This window comes from Acinonyx jubatus, chromosome X (genome assembly GCF_027475565.1).
Source record: "Acinonyx jubatus isolate Ajub_Pintada_27869175 chromosome X, VMU_Ajub_asm_v1.0, whole genome shotgun sequence".
Lineage (NCBI taxonomy): Eukaryota > Metazoa > Chordata > Mammalia > Carnivora > Felidae > Acinonyx > Acinonyx jubatus.
In genome coordinates this window covers 81,394,108-81,420,272 of record NC_069389.1, presented here as the reverse complement: position 1 = coordinate 81,420,272, position 26,165 = coordinate 81,394,108, and the positions used below count along the sequence as shown (strand labels likewise).

The 26,165-nt window shown below is 39.5% G+C and overlaps 2 protein-coding genes across 8 annotated transcripts in view; one reads left to right on the top strand and one right to left on the bottom strand.

The window, feature by feature from the left end:
* Positions 1–15,129, bottom strand: part of TMEM31 (transmembrane protein 31) — a 27,409-nt gene extending 12,280 nt beyond the window's left edge. Inside the window, exons 1-2 of one of the 2 annotated variants that reach the window (XR_008289808.1) lie at positions 14,863–15,129; positions 3,392–13,505 (exon numbers count right to left, since the gene is read on the bottom strand). The gene's annotated coding sequence lies outside the window, so the exon portion shown is untranslated. Of the gene's footprint in view, positions 1–3,391; positions 13,506–14,862 lie in introns of those variants that run through there. The other variant, XM_053201490.1, reaches the window with a different exon arrangement.
* MORF4L2 (mortality factor 4 like 2) lies at positions 14,015–26,165 on the top strand. 6 transcript variants are annotated; one of them, XM_015076941.3, is made up of 4 exons: positions 14,015–14,080; positions 16,842–16,930; positions 23,172–23,276; positions 24,610–26,165. In XM_015076941.3, exon 4 carries the CDS (start codon positions 24,634–24,636, stop codon positions 25,498–25,500), a length of 867 nt encoding a protein of 288 aa, XP_014932427.1. In that variant the 5' UTR covers positions 14,015–14,080; positions 16,842–16,930; positions 23,172–23,276; positions 24,610–24,633; the 3' UTR covers positions 25,501–26,165. The 6 variants fall into 6 exon arrangements, with proteins under 6 accessions (XP_014932427.1, XP_026909164.1, XP_026909163.1 ...); XM_027053362.2 differs by having other exon boundaries at positions 14,052–14,080; positions 23,199–23,276; XM_027053361.2 differs by lacking the exon at positions 14,015–14,080 and adding an exon at positions 15,317–15,470 and having other exon boundaries at positions 23,199–23,276.

Sequence of the window (26,165 nt, the reverse complement as noted above, 5' to 3'; positions counted from 1 at the left end):
GGAGGGAGAGGAAAGAAAGGGAAAATCTCTCTCATTCAAAATGCAAAATAGGGGTACTTGGCTGGTTTGGTCAGTGGAGCATCAGGATTTTGATCTAAGGGTTATGGATTCAAGCTCCACATTGGGTGTAGAGATTACTTAAAAATAAAATCTTAAGGGGTGCCTGGGTGGCTCAGTTAGTTGGGCATCGACTTCAGCTCAGGTCATGATCTTGCAGTCCGTGAGTTCAAGCCCTGCACTGGGCTCTGTGCTAACAGCTCAGAGCCTGGATACTGCTTTGGATTCTGTGTCTCCCTCTCTCTCTGCCCCTCCCCCACTTGTGTTTTCTCCCTCTCTCTCTCTCTCTCTCTCTCTCCCTCCCTCCCTCCTTTAAAAATAATAAACATTGAAAAATTAAAAAAATTAATAAAATATTTTAAAAAAATGAAAAATAAAATCAAAACCACCCTTCATTTGATCCTGAATTTCCCTCCAGGTATTGATCTATTGTTCTCTTTTCATTCATCACCAACTTTCTTAAAAGGCCTATTCTTATTAGATATTTCCACATGCTCACGACTACCATTTACTCTTTAACAGACTGTAACCTATCCTCTGCTTCCTCCCCTTATCTTCCTCATGAAAATGCTTTTCTCATGTTCCTCACACTTCCTTTTTAATTGCTATATCAAGTCAATACTTTTCTGTCCTAATGTCTCATGACTTCATGTAACATTTGTCAGAGCTATCACAGTTTCTTTGAAATTCTCTTCTTCCTCAGCTTTCATTCCCCAATGTCTTCACTTGCTCCTCTGGGCCATTGCTTCTTGGTTTTCCTTATTCTCCAGGATTTCATCTTTGGATTTTACCTCCCTTTGTTGCATACTTATTGCTTGGCTGTTCTTAACTACTTTCATGGCTGTGATAACCTGTATGCAGATGGTTCTTGAATTTCTACCTTCAGTTCAGACTCTCCACCACTCTAGTCCTATTTTCCAATTCTCTGTTGAACCTTTCCACTGGAAATCCCTCAAATACCTCAAATTCAACATGCCTATAGCCAAACAACTCACAATTTCCTTCAAACTTCCTCTCCCACTCCCTCCACCAATCTTCCCAATCTTGGTCAGTGGGACTTCCACCTACCCAATGACCTAAGCCAGAAACCTGGGAGTCATCCTTTACAACTCCTTCTTTCATAGCCCTCAGATCAAATCAATCACCAAGTCCTGCTGAGTCTACCTTTCAAATATTTCTTTTTTTAATGTTCATTTATTTATTTTTGAGAGAGAGAGACAGCACAAGTGGAGGAGGGGCAGAGAGAGAGAGGGAGACACAGAATCCAAAGCAGGCTCCAGGCTCTGAGCTGTCAGCGCAGAGCCCAATGCAGGGCTCAAACTCAGGAACTGTGGGATCATGACCTGAGCTGAAATTGAACGCTTAACAGACTGAGCCACCCAGGCACCCCTACCTTTCAAATATTTCTGAAATCTGTCCCCACCCCTTCTCTATTCTCCCTGACCTCATTTTGGTAGTTTCTTTTTTAAGTTTATTTATTTATTTTGAGAAAGCGAGAGGGTAAGGGGCAGAAAGAGAGGGAAAGAGAGAATCCCAAGCAGACTCTGCATTGTTAGCACTGAGCCCACTGCAGGGCTCGAACCCACAGACAGTGAGATCATGACCTGGGCTGAAATAAAGAGTTGGAAGCTTAACAAGCTTAACAAACTGAGACACCCCAGGCACCCCTTGGTTCAACTTTTAATTCCAGTATCATTTTGTATCCTCCACACTATTGCTAACTTGGCCTTTCTAAAACACAAATCTATTTATGACACTTTCTTGCTCTGAATCCATCAATAGCTCCCTATTGTCTTCAAGAAAAAGTCCACATTCCTTTTTTTTAACTTTAAATTTTTTTTAATGTTTATTTATTTTTGAGAGAGAGACAGAGCATGAGCAGGGGAGGGAAGGGAGAGAGGGAGACACAGAATACAAAGCAGGTTCCAGGCTCTGAGCTGTCAGCACAGAGCCTGGCATGGGCTCAAACCCATGAACTGAGAGATCATGACCTGAGTTCAAGTTGGACACTCAACTGACTGAGCCATCCAGGCACCCCATGGAAAAATTCCACATTTCTGAAATTGACCTCTAAGAGATTTTCTGCTCTGGACCCTGCCAGTTCCTCCAGCCTCTTCTCTCACCAGTCCCCTCAGTCTCCTAAATGCACCCTGTATTTGGCCATGTTGAAACACCCACAGAACCCTGAACCCAATAGTTCAACCAGTTTAATGCTCTGTGCCTTTGTTGTTCCCTGGGCTTTTAAATGCCCTCCTATGAACTCTTCCACCTGAGGTATCCCTACTCATTTGTCAAAATTCTAACCAGATATCACATTTTCTGTGAAGCTGTCTCAAACACCTGTTGCCCCAACACTCAGACAAATTTTGGTTCTCCAATAACATTCTGTACATAGCTCTATATTTATACTTGTAAGATTATATAGGGTTCTTTTTATCTGTTTCCCTCATACATATATATGAGTTGAGGTCGAGGATTTTCATGTATTTATCATTGAATTTCCCACACTGAGCTTACAGCATGAAATTAATTAGTGTTTGCTAGATAATTTCTTTTTAGTGAGCACTGTAGTTCTTCAAAAAAATTTTTTTCAAGCATCCAATTGCAACATCAGTTCTCACCAACTATACTTACTTTGCAAGGGGTGTATCATGAGGGACTATACTATCAAGGTAACAAGCAGGCTTGTAGCCTTTTTCTTTTCAAAGCAGTTAGGTGGCATGCCATTCTCAAAGTAAACCTTTAAGGTAAAATAACCATATATCCACACAAGAGATGAGGAAATGAGGCTTACAGAGGCCAAGTGACTCACCCAAGTCTCACGATGTTAGTGACAGTGGCAAAACCAAAACCCAGATTTTTCATATCTCAGTTCAATGCCCTATTTACTTGGCAAAAGATTTTCAAAGTCAGCTTCAAGAAACCCTAGAAAAGGCAGTCCCTCCCCCATCACACAACTATACACACATATTTCAGTTAGACTAACTTTAGTTTTGACTGATATATTTACTTCACCATAATATTTTGTTTGGGGTAGGGATAGGGGAAGCAAGAAGATAAGTTACTCCTGCTTTTAAAAATTTGAAAAACAGGGGCACCTGGGTGGCTCAGTCGGTTGAGCATCCGACTTTGGCTCAGGTCATGATCTCACAGTCTGTGAGTTCGAGCCCTGCACCGGGCTCTGTGCTGACAGCTCAGAGCCTGGAGCCTGCTTCGTATTCTGTGTCTCCCTCTCTCTCTCTGCCCCTTCCCCACTCATGCTCTTTCTCTCTCTGTCTCTCAAAAATGAATAAACATTAAAAAAAATTTTAAAATGAAAATTTGAAAAACAAAACTACATCATCTAAAACTTTAAGAGGTAATTCATTTAACAGGTCAAGGGGTGTTACAACTGTATTACTTGGATAATAGTATATAAAAAGAGCTTGGTTTTTGAGTACAGTCCAAAATGAAAGGCAGTCATGACAAAATAATCTAGCAATTGGACATCTTTTTGACTCTAAGCTCCCCTTCAAGTTATCAACCCACAGAAGTCCTGAATCTTTATTAACTTCCCTCCCCTTTCACTTACTGACAATGCTTTTCTGACTGATCACAGTCTTATCAGTCCTCAATTTGCATGAATCCTTACCTACTTCAGGCAGTGAGTATCATTGTTATAAAGATATCCCTGACCATCAGAAGGGCTAGAATGCTTGGGACTATGGTCACAGCAGCACATTTGCTATATTGACTGTATTTACCACTATTCCCACACAGAGAAACAATTGGCTCTTTTAGAAAACTAATCTCTCATGGGATTTCCCATAAGGCTTCTGGGTCAATGAATCACAATGTCTTGGAATTCTAGAACCTGGCACAACAGAGATGGAAGGGCCTTTCCAGATCATTTAGTCTGGTCTGCTCATTAGACAACATGGGATACTGAGGCCTGATTGGGCAAAGCCCAGGCCCAAGTGTAATTCCCCTTTTTTTCAACTTAGTTGAAGCTATGAAGGGAAAGAATGGAAAAGAAAGTGAAAGACCAAAGGCTGTCATAATATGTTAACTTCAGAGGCTCATTTCTGAGACTGCTGTGACAGACTGAAGAAGATTAAAGGCCAAAGGTAATCTGCAGCTGAGGAAACTGTCTTTGTGATGACCATTCAGTTCCCAATCTCTGCCATGTTAAACATTGGCTGATATCCATATTAGATATCCACAGTCCTCATAAAAAGAGGATAGCAAAAATCTTGGCACCAGTTAGAAAATTACAGGTATAAAGTGGTCATGCCAAGGGGTACCTGGCTAGTTCAGTTGGTGAAGCAGGCAACTCTTGATCTTAAGGTTGTAAGTTTGAGCCCCATGTTATGTTGGGTATAGAGATTACTTAAAAATCTTAAAAAAAAAATGGTCATGCCAAGCTCCAAATTCTACAAACTCAGGTGTTCTCCAGGTTTCTCTTGTGAATTTATTTGTGAATCCCTTAGGCTTAAGCTTCAAGTTGATCCTTTAAGGAAGGATACAATATGGTTTCTCAGTACATTGTTATCCTTCTACGAAATATACTCCACTGGTTTCTTTCTGCTTGTCTCTTAGGACTTCAAATTCCAAGTGTATGAACCCTCTGCACTCAAGGCCACCTAACAGAGTAGAGCAATGAATTATGGACATTTATCTAATTCATGTCTATCTGCTAATTATATATATTCTCTCTCCTGATATCCTGGTTGTGGATTCTTGTTCAGGGTAAAGGATTTGAGAGAGAGAGAGGGTCAAAACTAATAAATGTATCTTCAAAATATCACTGATACCATGTTTGATGTTATCCCTCAACCAAGAGATAACCAGTTAGGAAAGACTACAACTACAAAACAGTATGAATTTCTTCCCTTTAATTTTCCTGGGAGCAGGGCAGAGGAACACTGCCTTTCTGACATCTCCATTTACTATCTTACTAACCACTTGGGGACTGAACCTAAGATGAAAAGAAACCATCCCCTGGCATTAACATCTACCCTAGGGTGAGGGTGAGTATTTTCTGATTATTTTTGGAAGATTTCTTAGAGCCACACTTTTGTTTCAGCTCCCCTCAGGGTACAGGACAACTCTTCAATTTTTATTGGAAAATCTAATTCTTTTTCCTGTCCTTCCTTGAGTTTCTCCATTCAAGGGATATACCCTAGAGACCTGTTTGCCTTATTATGCCCAGACTCATATGGTTAAGGAATGGATATTCCCTGAATGCCCTTGAAGACATTCTCCACTGTGCCATTTAGCCTCCTCATGGAAGGATAAAAGTCTAGTGTGGGTTAGCATAAGCATCCATTCTCTGAGTTTGACTCCCCAGTTTTACAGAGGACCTAACCCTGAGATTCAGGCTCCTGGTGCCCTGAAAAGTCCCTAAATGAATCCAGGTAAGGCAAAATCCTTTACTAGAAATTTGGAGCTATCAAGTGAGTGATCACTCAAGTGAGTGATCATCCTGAAGAGTGCACTCAGTTGTGAACTCCATTAAGGTAAGAATATCTTCTTCATCTGTAGCTAAGATCAAAAGTGCTTAAAACAGTGGACGTGGGCAATAAATACCAACTGAATGAACAAATACAAGTGTTAAAGTAAGTGCATTTGGCTCTAGTGCCAAATCTCTCTGGTTGGAAAAATCAATGAGTAAGTTTTCTTTTGTTTTTGGAGGAGCAAGTGGTGGCAGGAATAGGTATGAGAGAATATGAGTCCACAAGATAATTGGAAGGCTAGGGTTTGGGGTAAGCTGATGTTTGAGCTCTTTGGGTTTAGTTTGTTTGAATAGATTTTTGTTTGTTTTTTCAATAGTCAGTGTTGTCTAATGATTTCCTCATTCTAGAGCCAAACACTTTTAAAGCTTTCCCTTTGCCCCTAGATATAAGAACAGTCTCCTCAGGCTGGCTTTCACCTACCAATATTGCCTCATCTCCCTTGGGTTCATTCAAATTTTTGTGGAGCACCTACCACAATATGCCAGGCACTGTACTAAATATATGGGCAACACTGAAGAAGAAACATAGCCCCTGCCCTCAGAGGGTTTATATTCTTGTGGGGGAGACAAACTTGTACTAAGTTATTAGAGAATAGTAAAATGGAGAATATGTGGAAGTATCATGGAAATATTTAAGAGGGGGACTTGACCTAGTTGAGGTTAAAATTGGGGGAAGGGATGTCCTGAAGGCTTCCCCGAGACAGAGGCATTTAAGATATAACCTGAAGGAAAAAGAAGAGGGAAGGAAGCAGGAAGGACATAAAGGGAGGCAAAAGAGAATGAAGGGGTTGGGGTAGGAGAGTTTTAAAGAAGGAAGTGATGTAACAGATCTGCATTTTGCAAAGAACATTCTGAATGTAGCGTGGAGAAAAAATTCTAGGGAGACAAGAGTAGGTTATTAGTTGAAAATAATCCTAGCTTAAAAAGGGGAAAGTAGTGCATTCTAGGGGAATATAAAGCAAGGGTACTTAACCTGGAGATCAAAGAAGTGTTCTCTGAAGATGTAACATTTCAAGTGAGACCTGAAGTCTGGGTTAGCTATGGTGAGGATTTTGGTGGGGGTGAACAGTTGAAGGAAGTCTCTGACACAATAACCTTCTGCTTTAGCTAAAGCAGTCTTCGTTTTTGTAATGCTTTGGTCCCAACCTGGAATCCCAACTACCTTTTCCTTCTAGCCAAATCATGTCTATCTTTCTAAGGCCTTCTCAAATCCCACCTTCTCTGATCATGCCCAGATATGGCTTCTCTTGCTTCTAAACTCCAATGTTTGTCACTTAGCACTTAAAGATACACTATTTAGCATTGTTACTTAGCTGTACACATATCCCCAAACTCCCTGCAAGCTCTTTGAATTTATGAACTGTCTTCTATTACTTTGGCATCATCCAGGATACCTAGCCCAGTGATGGGCACATTAAATTACTCTCATGAAATAAATGAATGAGTGAATGAGGCACTATATAGTCCCTGCAGGCCTCCTTTAGTAACTCACTATTATCTGTGAAGCTGACAAGAAAAGGGGTCTGCTTTCTTTAAAAGATTTGTTACTTGCATCCAAAGACCTAAGATTTGAAATCGACAGCTCTTTCCCACTAGACACTGCTTCTCACCCCCTTCCAATCCTGCCTCCACCCCTCACCACCACCACCACCTTCTATTGTTTCTTCTGTCTTCTGGTTGTCAGCCAGGATGAGAAAATGGTCTAGCTGTCCTCAGAGACTTACGCCAGCCTGGACGGCTCTGCAGTGCCATGAAGGGCCAGGACTTTTGTTTACAGCTGGGACCATGGTGCGGTGGTGAGCACAGCTGACAGCCCCACTCTGGAGCAAACATCAATCTTCCTCTGTCCTCCCGGCCAAGTTTCACAGACCAGCTCTATTGAAAGCTGGCGGCACCCGCCTGGGTCTCGCTGATGTCCCACCCACAACTCTGGCCTAGGAGCAGCTGGGTGAATCTCAGCTTTGTACCTTTTTAATAACTGCCCTTGCTATCTTCTCTGTCCCCAGTTTCTAATCGTGTTACCTCAAACTTCAAGGCCTTGAAAGAACATGTCCTTCTACATCCCCACACTCTAAACAATGCCCCACCTCTCCAACCATATCTCACTTCCAACAATGTACCAATACCCTTCTTTGCTCCGTGGCACAGTAAAAATACAACAAAAAGAACCAAACCACATAGTTTTCAATGTGTACTTTATGGAGACTACCTTTAAAAACTGAGAAGACAGGTTCCAGGTCCTCAGGCATAAGTGCATGTATGTTTGTGTTGCATATGTTGTCTGTGTGAACTCTTTGCCTTCAGATGGCTTTCCCAACTGTTTTAAAAAGTACAAATCAGATAGGGCCTGGAGTCTTCAAAGAATATCCTTTGAGATTCCAAGTGAGGGCCTCTTTGCCACATATTCTGCTCCCTGGTCCCCTCCTTCATTTTTAAAAATTTTTTTATGTTTATTCATTTTTGAAAGAGACAGAGCACAAGCAGGGGTGGGGTGGAGAGAGAGGGGGACACAGAATCTGAAGCAGGCTCTAGGCTCTGAGCTGTCAGCACAGAGCCCGACGCGGGGCTCGAACTCACGAACTGTGAGATCATGACCTGAGCTGAAGTAGGATGCTCAACCAACTGAGCCACCCAGGCGCTCCTAGTCCCCTCCTTTCTTAATAGCTTTGCTCTCTCCAGCACTCACCTGGGATGGGAATGAAGCCTTTTTATACTACTAGCAGTCTCTTGTCCCCAGGTTCACTTTGTCTGTGATTCTCTTCTTGCTGTCTAACACAGCTTTAATTAATTAGTTGACACCCATTTCTGTGGTTTTCAAACTCCCTCCTCCCAATCCCAAATGTCCAATGGATATGATACACTTCTTTCACTAATAGTGGCTCATTACAGCGGTTTCTTCAGGGGTCTGGTGGAGGGGAACTGCAGGCCAGAGGAGATTCTCCTTACAGAAGACCTTATCAGAATTTCTAATGCAGAGGCCTTATCAATCTAAAATATCCCCTCCCTGGATTTTTACATGGTACATAACTACTAAAGAGGTGTACATTCCACCCCACCCCTAAGTTAATTAGAACTCTTCTAAAGAGAAACTTTATGAGTGTTCTCTTCCTCACGACTAATGAAGCACTTTTTTTGGTCATTTTTAATTATTTTATTATGGAAGACTTTTAAAAATACACAAACGTAGAAAGAATAGTATAACAAACTGCCATGTACCCATGGGGTTCATAAAGCTTCAACAATTTAAAGATGCAGCACTTTAAATACTACTGGTTTGTCCTCTTTAATAATATGACATCTGAAGTTTATGAAAGACATAGCTTTTATCATTCCCAGTAAAATGGGGACTGTGGGTGCAGCTTATAAGCATCAACAAATTATCTCTGGAAAACTGGCTCAAGGCAACCTCTTTGAGACAATGATCAGATTGTAGGAGTCAGAATACACTGGTGAAAATCAGTCCTTACCTCTGTTGGTTGATGTGTAACATGGATAACTTGACATGATTCCAAGTAAATCCTGTGGTTCACAAAACCACAAACTTCGGTATATTGCATCCTAAACTACTGACTCAGGAAGTGGGAACCAAAGCATTATGTGCAAGTTTGGCATTCTAAGGTCACCAAAGACCACATTGATTAGATTTATGTTTCAGTCATTTGAAGTAACCTCTTTCTGCTAAATGGATGGGCCAGTTGAAGCAGAGGAGGGTTGATTACAGGAGAAAGGAGCTAAAAGAGAACAAACACCATAAAAGGATAAAACTTCCATGACTATTTCCATCCTTTGCCCTGTCTGTCATAGGCTAGCAAACTAGACTTATGCAGACTAATTTGTTGAACTGTTTTTGTAAAATCCCTATGGAATGAGGCAGGTATAAATAGAAAACATTATTATTTTTTTAATTTTATTTTTTATTTTTTAAAATTTACATCCAAATTAGTTAGCATATAGTGAAACAATGATTTCAGGAGTAGATTCCTCAATGCCCCTTACCCATTTAGCCCATCCCCCCTCCCACAATCCCTCCAATAACCCTCAGTTTGTTCTCCATATTTGTGAGTCTCTTCTGTTTTGTCCCCCTCCCTGTTTTTATATTATTTTTGTTTCCCTTCCCTAATTTTCATCTGTTGTGTTTCTTAAAGTCCTCATATGAGTGAAGTCATATGATTTTTGTCTTTCTCTGACTAATTTCACTTAGCATAATACCCTCCAGTTCCATCCATGTAGTTGCAAATGGCAAGATTTCATTCTTTTTGATTGCCGAGTAATACTCCATCCACATTTTCTTTATCCATTCATCCATCGATGGACATTTGGGCTCTTTCCATACTTTGGCTATTGTTGATAGTGCTGCTATAAACACGGGGGTGCATGTGTCCTTTCGAAACAGCACACCTGTATCCTGTGGATAAATGCCCAGTAGTGCAATTGCTGGGTCATAGGGTATTTCTATTTTTTAGTTTTTTGAGGAACATCCATACTGTTTTCCAGAGTGGCTGCACCAATTTGCATTCCCAGAAAACATTATTATTTTTAAAAATACTATTTTGCTTAGCCTTGAAATATTAAGTTTTTTTCACTTTTAAATTAACCATTATTTTAAATATCATCCAATAAGCTGGTCAGAACCAAATGAAAAAAAAATCCAAAATAACCTTAGAATGCAACAATTTCACCTACTATCCAGAAGCCATGAGAGGACACTGGTGTCCCTCTCCACTCTCCAGAAAAGACTGACCACTACCTTCCAGACTTAGGAAGGCTCTTAGTCACAAGGCAAGGGCAACCGATACAGTTACTATTAGGCAGAGCAGATTGTCCCTGCACAAGTGTACCCAACTAGAGGAAATTCATTCTTCGACTGCCCTGGTGGAGCTCCAACAGCTGTGAGAAAGAAAAATATTTTTCTCATTGTTTCACTGGAGTGGACACTTCTCTACAATTTGTCTGCTCTCAGGTGGCTCGTGTTCCTAATTAGCACAAAGGCATTTTATGAGGAAATGATGGCCTTGAAAATAACAGAGATCTTGGAGCCACCTGGTGTTCTCTCTGAAGGCCAGTACCATAAACAGTCTCTGTCTGGACTTGGGTCTTGAAGCCAACCAAAAAGTGACCTAAGCTATCTTTCCCTTCCAGTTGAAACAAATTGTGAAGACAATGACTCAGTTATAAATGTAAGAAGGAGGAAGAGTAACTCACATTTTCTGAGGACCCACTAAGTCAGGAATCTACGGAAGGTTTATCCTACTTAGTAAGTGGAAGGGGCAGGAGGGTATTTACATTGAAGAGGATAGCATGGCATAATGAAGAAAAAAACTTGGGCTTTGGAGTCAGAAATAAATCTAAATATTTGCTCTCCCATTTGTTAGTTGGCAACTTTAAGTGAGTACTTAGCTTCTCTGGGCTTCAGTGGAAGATTCACTAAGATAACGTATGTAAAGAACTGAGCACAGTGCTGCCTGGCACATAGAAGGCATTCAGTTCCTATGACTTTTTCTGCTACTACCCTGACTCGAAAGCTAATTCACATTATTCACATCCTTGGCCTTGAGATCTCACTCAACAGAGTAGAACAGGATGGGTTCTACTAGAAAGAATATTGGAGTGAAAGTCAGGAGATGTAGGTCCCAATGCCAGACGTATCCTCCATTATAGTGCATTGGGTAAGTTACTCCCCTCTCCTGACTCTGTCAATAAAACAGGAGAACATACCTAGCTCTGATACTGAAAGGAAAGAACAGATGGAATCACTTTGGCACCTGCCATGAATTATATACTATACTAGGTTCTTTTTCATGCTTTATAACTCTAAATCAGCACTGTACATACAGCTTTCTGGGATGGTAGAAATATCATGTATCTGTTGATGTTCAGTTTGGTACTAATACTAGCCATAAGTAGCTACTGAGCCCTTGAAATGTGGTTAGTACAACTGAGGATCTGAATTTTTAATTTTACTTAACTTTAATTCAAAGTTAAATACCCGCATGTCTAGTGGCTACTGCTTTAGATACTACAGCTCTAACATTATGAAGCAGGAATATTTGTTCCCATTTAATGTATGGTAAAACTGAGGCTCAGAAAATTTAAAGAACTTGTTAAAAGTTACATAAACAGTAAGTACCTAAACCGGATTCAAAACTGAGCAGTAAAAAGTTTAGCAGGCTGGTACTGTGAGATATACCAGGAATTACCCAGACTCCACTACTTACAAGTCATATGAGCAAAGAAAAATAAATATAGCCTCTAGAACTACTTTTACCACCTATAAAATGATAATTACCACCTAATTAACAGACCTATTGTTGGGATTAATGTGTATAGAGTTATTAGTGTGGCCCACAATAGGCTTTCAACAACCATGTTTCCTCACTATCCTGGTTCCTCCCCCACACATAGAAGAGGTTCAGACATAAACTAAAACAGATTAAGTGTAGGATAGAGAGAACATTTGCGGAATAGAAAAGCAAGAAGGGAAACACTTATGAGCTTTTATGTGATATCTTATTATAGAAAAGAGATGAGGGAGGGTATGAAATCATCAAAATATTTCCATTTATTTGGTTTGCTTTTCTGCCCTCTACTTGGTGCTCTAGTCAATGTTAGGCAAAGCAGGGAACAAGGTAGGTGTAACGTATTTTGAGGCCCAGAAAGACAAGCTATTATAGCTGAACAACAGAGTACTGTCAAGGGCTTGGGCTCGAGAAGCAGGTAGTTTCAATCCTGACTCCTCCACTTGTATGCACTGAGAAAACAATTGAACACCTCTATACATTAGTTTTTAATCTTAAAATGGGACTGCTAATTTACAGGGTATTGTACACCTGAAACTAATACAATATTGTATGTCAACTATACTTCAATAAAAAAGGACAAGAATTTTTGAAAAAATATACAGGGTGTCTCAATAAACAGATCATTTACTGTTTTGCTTTACATTCTGTAGCACCCTCTAGTGGAGTGTACAAAAATAAGCATTGCATTTCAGTCTTCCAAAGCAGTGGTTTTAACTTCAGTGTACACAGGAATCAGCAGAACACTCTGTTATAATACAGATCACCAAACCCTATCCCTAAGATTTCTGATTCATTAGGTTTGAGGTGGGGCCTGAGCATCTGAATTTCTGACAATTTCCCCAAAGTAATAATGCAATGCGACTTGGTGTGTCTGGAAAACACACTTGAAGAACCACAGCTCTAAATCTTGCTCTCTCCCCTTTGTGTGTGCGTGTGCACATGTGTGCATGTGCGTGCACACACATGTATGATTGACATTGAAAGATATATTAATTTTTACGGGCTCCTGGGTGGCTCACTCGGTTAAGCATCTGACTTCAGCCCAGGTCATGATCCCAAGATTCGTGGGTTCGAGCCCCCCTATGGGCCCTGTCCCAGGTCATGATCCCATGCTTCGTGGGTTCGAGCCCCCAGACGGCCTCTGTGCTGATAGCTCAGAGCCTGGAGCCTGCTTCAGATTCTGTGTCTCCCTCTCTCTCTGCCCCTCCCCTGCTTGCACTCTGTCTCTCTGTCTCCCAAAAATAAATAAACATTAAAAAAATAATAAAAATAGATACATTAATTTTTGTTTTTTTGAGCTTTATTGATTCATACCCATCTAATAAGGATTTTCTGAGAGAAGAATATCCATGTAAAGGATATGACACAGCATCTAAACTACAGAAAGCATGCAAAAAGCTGAGGGTCACAGAACATAAATTATTTGCCCAAGGTCTCAGAGCTAGGAAGTAGGGAATTAAAATTAGGTCTCCAGGCACCTGGGTTGTTCACTCGGTTGAGGGTCCGACTCTTGATTTCAGCTCAGGTCATGATCTCACTGTTTGTGAGATCAAACCCCATGTTGGTTCTGTGGTGACAGCACCCAGCCAGCTCAAGATTCTCTCTCTCCCTTTCTCTCTGCCCCTCTCCTGTTCATGCTTTCTATGTAAACAAACCTTAAAAAATAAAAGTAAAATAAAATTAGGTCTCTAACTCCAAAGACATTAACAAAGTGTAGCAGTACCATTACAAAAAATAGGGTGCAAACACCCATATTTAATACAAATGTCAAGAGAAAAAGATCAGTTTTGAAAAGAAGGTGCACAGAAAGAATTCTATCTTCATCAGCATCAGGGCCTGGGGTCATTCATCAATTCTGACCCCCCAAAAAAGGCAAGGAGGAAATAAGAGAGGGCAGGAGGGGAGAATTTTTTTTAAAAAAGGAAACAAGGAAAAACATCTAGATCTAGGGCCATAGTCTTCTGCCTGGCTGGACTATTTACAGAAGTTAATTTTTTCCCTAGCAATGAATGATATATATGATCCCTATAGATTGTGGAATTCAACAAATCAGAAAGAGGGGGAACAAAATCCCATAATTCCAGGCACTAAACAGCCAATCCTTTGCTGGGATTTGGTGGCATCTAGCGGCTGACTCAAGAGGTATAAACCTCACCCAGAGAACTTTCTGGAAAATTAACTGGTGCATAATTGCCTGAAGGGCACTGTGCTTGGAGATCAGGACAAAAAGGTAAGAGAGCCTCAGCCCCTACAGAAATTCGGAGTCTGTATAGATAGATAGATGGATAGAGCACGAGAGTGAGAGACTGAAGAAGGCTGTTACATACAGATATTGCTGGCAGAAAATTGTGTTTGTGCCAAGAGAACTGCACCCAACTTTGTAGGTGGGGGATGGGAGAGGATACTAGAGAACGGTAAAGAAGCTGCTCCTTGGAATTGCTAACACGGGATTGGGAGGGTTTGGCTCTTAACTGAAGAACTATGGTTTAGAACAGAATTTTGGCAACAAAGAAAAACGTGGGAGGAAAGTGTATTTTTAGGGTCTGAAATTAAATCGATAGGAGAGACCAAAATATTTCTGGTAAAGGTTCCTTATTGGTTATGGTCGCCTTGACTTATTTTCCTTTTCATTAGAACAATTTTCAAACTCATAGAAAAGTAGAGAACATTCCATACACAACGCGCGGGCATGAGCGCGCGCGCGCGCACACACACACACACACACACGCGCGCGCGCGCGCGCGCCCCCGCTTTGGGACACACACCGGCCCCAACACTAAGTCCCAACGCTAGGGGCGCACCCCTGAGCACACCCACCACCTCCAACACCACGAGGACTGCCGCGCGCGCGCACACCCTAACCCCAGAGCTACGGGAGCTCCCCCGGGCACAAACACAACGGCCCCAATACCACACCCCCACACCCCTCACACACATAAAAAACCCCGCTCTGCTTTTTTTTTCACTCCGAGAGTTGTGCAAGAGGTTGGGGGGCGTGGCCCCAGGATTGACCTCGCGCTTCCCCACTCGCGGGAATCTTAGCTCATTTCCGCCCATCCTGTTTCCGCAGGCCACGTAGACACTTCCTTTCCCAGTGGAAAAAAAAACCCATAATGCCTCCCTGCAGGAAAAAAAAAAAAAAGAAAGAAAAGAAAAGAAGAAAAAAAAAAAAAACTCTGGTCAGGGGAACTCTGGGTCGTGAAAATAGGCCACGTGAACACCCTGCCCTATAGACTTATGACCCAACGGCTGTCGCGCTTTTGGTGGGCGGGCTAAGAGCCTAAGAGGGCGAGCGTCATTGGCCAGAGCGCGCACTAAAGGAGAAAGATGATTGGTTTGCTTCCAGCCTTAACCGTGAAGAAGCAGGTTGCTAGCACCCGCCTTTACTGCGGCGAAGTGTCATCGCTGACGTGGTAGGCCTCGTCCAATCATTTGGTTATGGAACATTCTAAAACTTAGACAAGACGATTGTGATTGGCTGGAGAGCATAAGCCCGCCTCCAGGGTGACGTGTCTGCCTATGGATATCAGTTGCCAGAGAAACCTGGCTTTACTATGGCGGTTGGAGGGACGGCAGTGGTCACACGTCGGCTGCTGGAAAGAACTGGATTCTCGTTTCAGGTTTCGGGGTGGGGGTGGGGTGAAAGGGTTGATGATTTCTTTTTATTGCCGCGTATATAGACAAGATTATCATATGGCTTTACAACTGAGCGGAGCCTCATTCAAATTCCTACTCGCCAACGCCCTGCTTGGGCTGGCTCCTGTTCTTTCCGTGTCTTGGTTTCCATGTTTGTAAAATGGTGATAATAATAGTATCTACCTCAGAGACGTTTACCTCAGAGGCTTGTACTGTGTGTTACTGCGTATAAGACAATACCAATGCTGGCTCAGAAAAATATTCGCTATTATTGTGGAGTGAAAAACCGCGTAACAGAATGAGAAACAATATAATTATGTAAATTCGTTCATTATATTGCTTTTCCTGCCCATTAACTTCTTCCCTAGGAGAAATTCGAGTAATAAAAGAGACATATCAATTTTTACCGCTGAAATAATTTACTATTTGAGAATTAGCTCAAAATAGCGGGGATTGGAATTTTCCATATTTAAAAGTTTAAAAGGCGGGGGGGGGCGGTGAGGGGAGATGGAGAACGAGAGCGATCAGGAGATGAACCACATGCGATGAGTAGGCCTTGTTTGGATCCTGATTTGAACATACCAACTGTAAAAAAAAAAAAAAATGTTTAAGATGCATCGGGAAAATGTGAAGACAGGTTTGATGGGTTTTTTTTTAAAGGAATTGATGTCTATTTTTAGACGTTATAATGGCAGTAATGGTTGTTTTCAAATTGTCTATCTTGTAGAGAGATATATAGGAAAATATTTGCGGATTAATTAATAAAATGTCTGGGAATTACTTCAAATACGTAGATGACTGGTATTTGCTTCAGAATCTCAGCGGTAGGGGGAAGTGGGGAGGGGTGTATAGATGAAACAAAATTGGCCCTAAGTTAATTGTTTGAGTTAAGTGATAGGGCATATGGGGTTCCTCATATTATTGTCTTCCTTGGTATATGTTTGACATTTTCCATAATAAAATACAGAAAATCAGCTATTCGGTTTGCTTAAAAAAATCGGAGTTGGGGGGAGCAGTGGGTGGGGTTATAGATGAAACAAGATGGCCTTCAGTTGGTAATTGTTGAAGCTGGGTGATTGTTGTAGGTTTATAATACTCTTCCTTCTACATTTTTATTTATTTGAAATTATCCTTAATAAAAAGTATAAAAAAGACAGTTACTTTATTGAAAATCAGGATAAATGTACAGTAAATTTGAAAATACAACTACAAGAAGGGAAAAAGAAACATTTGCACATTATTTATCAGCTATGGTATCCTTAGTGTGTGATAAAATACACTGGTTGATAAAGAAAAAAAGGTTCTCATATCTTTTTATTTTATGTCCTTTTCTGTCCCCTTCTTTGACCTTCCAGGCCATCATCAGAAAAGCTAAGTTTGCTGTATAATAAGGATCAGAAGATCTGATCCTGGTTGCAGAATCATCCCTGATTACAGAATCTGGGTGAGTGCCTCTCTTCTCTTGGCCTCAATTCTGAAACAAGATAGTTCCACATAACCTTCCTAACTGCCCAGGAATATTTTGAAGATTAATAAGCACCTATCTGCAAAAACACTCTAAATTCTAAGAAGGGAAAGATGAGGCTAAGTCCAGTAGTGCTTCCAGTATAGTAAGTGCCTAAACAACAGAAGGCTGGATAATGTTACATTCTTTTATAAGAAATACTACAATATTATTATTATTATTATTATTTTAATTTTGTTTCCTCCCATGTACAGCATAATTTAGTGGTTAAGGGTAAAGACTAACTTCTTTAATTTGAATTTTGTCTCTGCCACTTACTGTGTGATCCTGGGCAATATACTTAACCCACTTTGTCCCTAAATTTCTTCATGTGTAACATAAAGATAATTATTCCTATGTCATAGGATTTTTGAAGGGATTACATGTAAAGTACCAGGACAGTGCTTGGCACATACAAGTGTTTGCTTTAATAATAATTATGGCTTTGTTAGTCCTTCTGGTACATCCTGGTTTACACACACATACACTCTTACACTTCTAAAAGCAGTGAATAATTCTTTTTGGAAATATAAAACAAAATTAATACTGTTGGTTTCTTTCCTGATTTTCCAGAAGCAGCAGTTAACACTAGAACTGAAATCTGAAATTATGACTTCTGGCTTATCCTAACAATCTAGAAAGATATTGAGTATATTGATCATATTTATTTATAAGGGAATTTCCAGGAGCTATAATTTTAACTAGGAAGTCATAAACATATTCAGTCTGCTAACTGCTTTTCTGTCATTCCTCCTTTGTCTCAGACTCAAACAATAATGTTAAACATAAAGGAAGTGTTCCAAGATCCAGAAGAGAATGGATATAAATTAACTGTAATGGTATATGTGCTTTTAAAGGTTTATTTTAACAAACCATAGATGTTTACACTCATTTGTGACACACCCATACCAAAAATGTTAGCCTTTGGAGTCTGCATTCCTAAATGGCCCATTACTTGCATGAGAAGATGAAGGAAGGTTTTTCCGGTCACTTGAAAGCTTCATTTTCCCATGGAGTCACTATATTTTCCTTATTTTTTTTCCCTTCTGAAATCGAGGCTGCATAGGAGGGCGCTACCCTGGTGGAAAAGATACAGTAGATGGGTATGCACACCCACAGAAAAAACACCTATACAGAAGGCCTTTTGGAGAATGATTAAGGGCAAAAGGGAGGGAGGTGGGCTCTTAGGCCAATAGGAGCTCAGAGAAGGCAAGGTCCAGAGTATCCTGAAATGAAAGCCTCAAAGAGGAAAAGAATCTTGACCTATGCCTCCAAGGATGGGTAGAACCTAGAAGTGGGGGGAAGGAAACCAGTCTGAATGGTGTGCCTACAAAATGTATGATACACAGTGATAATTCACTGAAAAGTTCAGCTATGTGTGAGATCCAAGGATAAGAATAGATCAGAATATGATTATGAATTTTAAATCTATATTTTAATATAAATTTTTAGTCATGTAATTGACATGTGAATATATTATCCTTAAAATGAAAAAGTTTAAATGTTACAGAGTAGGTTCGAGTTTCCATTTCTTCACCACACCTGATTCTCTTAACTTTCTCCAGAGTTAACCACTATTATCAGTCCTTCTAGATCTCTAAATTATGTATCTGTTTAAAAACATATATGGATATCCATATATAAAATACTGTTCTGTGTTTTCTTTTACATAGACTTGGTATGCTCTAGGTATCGTTTTGCAACTTACTATCTTTATTTAGCTAATTGTCTTGGCTGTCTTCATGTCCATTCTTAGAGTTCTATTTAATTCCTTTCACAGTGGCATTCTTTTAACTAGCATGTTAATCCATCTCATGGGTAAAGCACATTTTATCTTTCCAAATTACTAGTGATAGTCCTCTAGGTTGATTCCAGTGTTTTTGCTACTTCAAATAATACTTCCAATGATCAAACATAATTGGAAACCATTTACAAGTGTTATTCTAGGATAACATTTATATCTTTATGATAATTAAACCAATGTGATACTGATGTGAGAACAGAGGTCTCTATGACAGACCAGGTGACCTAGAAACAATGATAACCTTTAAAAATTGAATAATCAAAAATCATTGGGAAGAGAGTACCTTAAGAGACCCATGTTCATCTAAAAATTTATTATGTTCTATAATAGCATTTTAAATCAGCGGGGAAAGGATGGCCTCTTTAATAATTAATATTAAGAAAAGTTATATATTTGGAAGAAACTATAAAAATACCAAGAAATATAGGAAATCGTTTTTAGAATATTGATTTGGAAGCATTTTACCTAGACATAACATAAATGCCAACGTTCACAAAGGAAAAGGTTGACATATTTGTGTGTGTATACACACACATGCACACAGAGACCCACTTAGAAGGAAAATGAGTTTGGAAAAAATATTTCCAACATACCCAAGAAAACTTAGGATTTAATTATTAGAAATCAATAAAGAAAGCAAACATTCACATAAGAAAAACATCACATGAATGTATGAGAGATGCTCAATATCCCACATATTAAAATAAAATATTACTGTATACTGGATAAGCAGAACAAAGTTTTTTTCCAAAAGATGTTTATTCAGTGTTGCTGAAGGTGTAGATGAATGAACTTTAAGGTTTTTGCTGGGAGTACAAATTAAAGCAGTTCTTTACAAGTTGAATTTGCCTCTATCTCGTCACTTCTGAGAATAATCCTGAAGTCCCTAATTCTCTAATATATCTGTCCACTTACATCTATTATAGCATTTCTGTAATAATGAAGTATCAAGAAACACCGTAAATGTTCATTAATAAGGAACTGGTTAAATTCTGGTACGGAGATTATACAGTAATGTGGATATTAAAAAGAATGACAGATGCCCATGTTAAAGTAGGAAAAGGTATGGGGCAGTAGGTCTCACTTTGCCATGTCAAATATAAAATACACATTTAGTTTTAAAGGTATGTTTTGTGTGAATATGTATATAAAATTTGAAGTCCTGCACACTCCTGGGATTGGGGAAGGGAAGTAAAGGGAGAATTCCAACATCATTATGTGTGTTGGTATTTACACACATGTAAAAGAAATATTACCCCAAAATAGTGCCACAAAATTAACTATTTGGAGAAAATACAGGCCTTTCAGTTCATAACTTACAAAGTAAATTCTGGGTGGATTAAGGAATTAAAATATAAAACATCCAATAAGATGACCTGTTTTAACAGTGGAAGGAAAAACTAACATGTCATTATATAAAACTTTAAAATCATAACATCAGACACTATAAAAACACACTAGGGGAAATATTTGCCCCAGAATGACAACTCTTGATAAAGAGCTCCTATAAATGTTAAAATCACTATAAGAATCAACTGGGCAGGGAACAAGAGCCATGTATGTATGGCCAATAGACACCTTAAATGTTGAAGCATCACTAAGAAGCTGAACAGCTAAACATTTTATCAAATTTTATGAATTTTGTAAATGATACTAGCCACTGCTGACGAGAGTATGGGTGTGATAGTTTTACGCACTACTTGTAAAGTTGGAAATTGGTATAGCATGGGGGAGTAATTTGATAACCTGTTATTCCCTCTTGACCTACTACATCTGCATCTGGAAATGTTAATAGGAAATGAGGACAAAAATGTTTTAATAGTTAACTACAGGGTAAACTGAGGGGGAATCACTTTTCCCTTAAGGGGGTGGTTTAAGGTATGGCCATTTAATAAAATACACAGCTCTCAAGATCCTTGCGTATTATAACATTGTATGGGAAAAATGAGTTGTAGTTACAAACTTTTTTAAAGGGAAGATCTAGGATTTGATACCAGTATTAGCTTATATCTGTTTAAATATTTACACAGAAATTAAAAATAGAAACCTAGGGCAAACCTACAAATGTGTTTTCTCAAAGTCTAGCCTACCCTAGAGCTGACCTGTAGAGAACAAGTGAAAAAATATTTGATGATTTGTCCCTGATTTGCCTCCATTTTCTTCATGTGTTGAATCACTTGCTTTGATTCACTGTTGTACACCCACCAGGGACCTAAGTGCTGCTCCGTAGTATGTGAGATAAGTATAACACAAGGCCTGTGACAAATAGGGATTAATGGTGTAGTTCTATAAGTAAAATTAGCATCAGCTTCATATCATACTGGAGATGGGAGAGAAACGGGCTAGAATTGGAGATTTAAGGAAGAGATAGGATTTCTGTGGAATTTAGATGAAGGAGATGAGGGAGCATGATGGGAGCAAAGAGTAGGCATGCTAAGTCAATAAACAATGTTAATAAAGCCTGAAACTCAAAACAAACTGGAGAATCTACAGTGCAAACTTTTTAAATGGGTGTGCACAGCACATCTATCCTTGATCATGGAGAAGTGTTAAACTGGTAAGAGTGGTACAAAGTGCAAAGCTATCCACAAACTTGTACTACAAGTAGGAGCAGACATCTAAAGGACAGGTATTCCCTTCCTTTGATGTCTGGTTTCTGACTTCCAGGTAGTAGTAATTTGATCTGTAGGATATTCAAATGAAAATAAAGGTACTGAGACAATTCCTAGAAAGGCTGTTTCCCTGGCTTTATTCACTCTGGTCACAAACCTTGACTTGTGGTACATGTGTTTTTCTGTATAATGGCAGATATTTCATTGAGACTTCATATGAGTAATATAAGAATTTGTGGAGAATGACAACTCACCCAGTTAATCAAACAGGTAGAATTCCTTTTCGTAGTTTTCCTATGAATGAATATATGTGATTAATGCCAAGGATGTATGGTAGGTTCAGCTATCATTTTCAAGTTTCTCAGTAAGGAATTGCTAGTACCAGTGAGACTTCCAAAATACTTCCTGTCCAGCCTGGCCTTACTTCTGTTTTACACAGTCTGGCTGGCTGGCACTGGGCCATCTTGCTTTCTTTAGTTGGTATTTTAACTGTCCCCTTGTTTTGTGAAAGCTCTGCAATATAGCAGTTCTGAGGTGGATTTTCTGGATTTCACCTATATTAACTAAATTCTCTTAAAACGTCAGATACTGTGTCCCTTCTGTCCTGGTCACAGTGACTGTTTTTTTAGAAAAATATTTTTGTAAGCGTGATAGCTTGCAATGTATGCCATGACACACTAGCTGTTTTCTGATCCTTCACAGAATGTGTCTGTATATCCCTCTCAGCCAGAAGGTTTCTGATTCCCACAGGGTCAGTAACTGTATTTACAGGTTTTGATGCTCTCTGAGAGCCACCTTTGTCCTTTCTGCTCAGAGCTTTGTGCCCTTTTGGTTAGAGGATATCATTTGCTTAATGAAAGCTCTAGCACCCAGGTCTGTCTTCCTAATAACTGGTTTCCTTGATTCAAACCTCTGGTTGTCTAGCATTTCTTACCTCTTCTTTCCCCCCTCAGGGTTTCCCTGATATCTGCTCAACATTGTTGAGGTCTAGGGATTGGTTGAGGGGCTTTTTCTGTGGGTGAAAGGCCACAGTTACCAGAGAAATCTGGTTTACGGCTGATCCACCCCCATCCCTCATTTTTTTCCCAGAGATTACCCTGATTTTAATCTGGTATTTATTCATCTAGATACTTTCCTATGCATTTATGCATATCAGTTTAAAACAGGAATTTGATCACACTCACTGTTCATAAGAACTGTGTGAGACTGATAGTTATTTTTCAGCCTATACTATCTATCTCTTAAGGATCCTATTGTACATACTATGCATTATGCCTGTTTACCTAATAGTACAGAATTGAACATCAGAACCATGTTGGTACATGGTTCTCTTAATTCATTTGAATGTTCTTCCATAGTGTGCATACGTAATTTATGTTAGAAGAAAATTTAGGTGTTCCAGTTTTTCAGTATTAAAAATGCCACCGCAGTGAATATCTTGGTATCCATAATCACATGTATTCCTGTAGCTGTTGTTTAGCCACGTTGTATACAAGAAGTTCTTAACAAGAACCTGTGAAGGCTAGGGGGTAATTTGCTTCATTCCATAGATGAGAAAAAGAAGCCAAGTGAGCTTACATATCTTACCTAAGTCCTCACAACTGATAAATGGCAGAGCCTAATTGAAGTAGAAGTATGTCTAACAGTGGAGCTCATATATTTTCTCTGATATTACAGTCGTAAACCACAGTCATAAAATAAGATTACTTTTTTCTGTATTCTTTCACAAAAGTTCATCTTGACAGGTATCTGTTTTCCTTTCTAGTTTGTGTCTCCCACCTTCTCCTTCCAGACTATCCCAGGAGATCTAGGAGGTTCCATCTAGGAAAACACTAGGAGTTCTTGGAAAGGAAAGAAGGAAGAGGATTATGTAAGTCAAAGAAATTACTTCATCTGTCACACTGTAAGAATCATAGAACACTTTTTTTTCAGCTTTACCTTATTAGTCCTCTCTGCTGCATTTTATCCCAATTCCTTCTTGAAACTCTCAACTTCTTTGGCTTCCAAAAGAACATTCTTTTAATTCTTCTGTTGCTGCTCTGACCATTTTTGTTTTGTTCTTGGTCTCTCTGCTCACCCCTTATACGTCAGTCTTTTTAGGTTTTTCCAGTATTCCATACTTTGGTTCAGTTTTTTTTCCTCTTCATGAATGATTTTGATGGCTTTCATAGCTTCCAGTAACAGCTATATGATTACTCTCAGATCTCTATTTCTGGCTCTGACCTTTAGCTGCGTTTTAAAGTTAAATATATAACTGTACACCTCACACTTAATAGATCCAGTACTGAACTTCTTTCCTCTCTAATCCATTTCCTCCTCTAGATGCGGTTTCATGTGATAATACTAATGACCTAATCATTCATTATCAAAACCTGGGAGTCATCACTGACTTCTCCCTCACTGATATATCACTTCCTCCAAGTGATTTCAGCTAATACTGAAAGTTGTGTCATGTACCATGTCTTGTTTACTACTAAATACTATGTGCCTATTACTATCATTGTACTAACCTCATTGTTTTTTAATTGCCACTTTAGATACTTGAATCCTTAACACCTAGCATAGTAGCTGTCCCAAAGCAGATGTGCAATAATGTATGATAGCTAATTCAATGGATGGATTACTTATTTCCTATTATTTTATGGCTGTTTCTAAACTCATCATTAAAATCCGTGTTTTTATTAATTCATTAATTACCCAGGCTTAAAATTACACAGCTACCTTTGACTCCTCCCTCTCCTTCATTTACCAAGTTTTGTATTCAGTTTGTCTGGACTCTGTCATCACTCTAGTTCAGGCCTACCTGGACTCCTACAGAAACCTTTACTGTTACTCATTTTGCCTTTAGTCAACTAAAGTTCATCTTGTCCTTTTTCCTGTTCAGAGTGTTGAATTTGACCTCCACTGCCTTGTGTAGTTTCTTTTCCATTTTAATTCATCATTTGTTTAAAATTATAATCCTGTCTTTTTGGTGGCACCAAAAAACTAACTTTTGGGCAAGTCCGATGAGTGATTGGATGGGTAAGAGTAGTGGTTAGTAGTGAAGATCAGAAAAAGAGGGTGGAGGTAGTAAGTCACTTATACATGATCCTGAATTAGGATTTGAGATCCAAATTCCAAGAGAGTAACTTGTGTTGTACTAAGCACAGTGTGTTAAAGGTCACTATAGAAAACAAACAAGTAAAATGCTTTATGTATTACAGTGGTTGGAATAAAAACAGGGTTGAATGAGTTCCAGAAAGCAGGGTTCTCAAACTCGTGGACAACAATCTGCAGAAGAAGACAACTTCAAAAAACCAAGTAGAAGCAATATGCAGAGAAGTAAGATGAGAGGGGCCTCTTCAGGAAAGAAGACTGCTGGTTCACAGCAGAAGAATGTGGAACCAGCTCTCCCAGGCAGATGGGGGGGTCGCTCTGCAGAGAACCCCCCTTCAGGATCAGTGAGGAAGACAAGAAAGAACAAACAGAAGACTCCTGGAAATGGAGATGGTGGCAGTACCAGCGAAGCACCTCAGCCACCTCGGAAGAAAAGGGCCCGGGCAGACCCCACTGTCGAAAGTGAGGAGGCATTTAAGAATAGAATGGAAGTTAAAGTGAAGATTCCTGAAGAATTAAAACCATGGCTTGTTGAGGACTGGGACTTAGTTACCAGGCAGAAGCAGCTGTTTCAACTCCCTGCTAAGAAAAATGTAGATGCTATTCTGGAGGAGTACGCAAATTGTAAGAAGTCGCAGGGAAATGTTGATAATAAGGAATATGCAGTTAATGAAGTTGTGGCAGGAATAAAAGAATATTTCAATGTGATGTTGGGCACTCAGCTGCTCTACAAATTTGAGAGGCCCCAGTATGCCGAAATCCTCTTGGCTCACCCTGATGCGCCAATGTCCCAGGTTTATGGAGCCCCACATCTACTGAGATTATTTGTAAGAATCGGAGCAATGTTGGCGTATACGCCCCTTGATGAGAAGAGCCTTGCATTATTGTTGGGCTATTTGCATGATTTCCTAAAATATCTGGCAAAGAATGCTGCGTCTCTGTTTACTGCCAGTGATTACAAAGTGGCTTCAGCTGAGTACCACCGCAAAGCCCTGTGAGGGTCTAGTGACCACTCACTGTTATGTTTGGTATCTGTAAACACTCTTTTGGTTCTTAGTCTTTTTCTTGTATAATTGATGTTCTTTAAAATTGTTAATGTATAACAGGGCTTATGTTTCAATTTTGTTTTCTGTTTTGTTTTAAACAGAAAATGAAAGGAGTGCAAGCTCCTTTTCTCATTTCAAAGTTGCTACCAGTGTACGCAGTAATTAGACAAAGAAGAAACATTCAATAGAATATTTTATTGCCTAGTTGACAACATTGCTTGAATGCTGGTGGTTCTATCCCTTTGACACTACACAATTTTCTAATATGCGTTAATGCTCCATGACAAAATGCCCTGATTCCTAGTGCCAAAGGTTCAACTTAATGTATATACCTGAAAACCCATGCATTTGTGCTCTTTTTTTTTTTTTAATGGTGCTTGAAGTAAAACAGCCCATCCTCTGCAAGTCCATCTATGTTGTTCCTTAGGCATTCTCTCTCTGCTCAAATTGTTGAAGGATGGTGGTTTGTTTCATGGTTTTTGTATTTGAGTCTAATGCACGTTCTAACATGATAGAGGCAATGCATTATTGTGTAGCCACGGTTTTCTGGAGAAGTTGATATTTTAGGAATTGTATTTCAGATCTTAAATAAAATTTGTTTCTAAATTTCAAAGCAA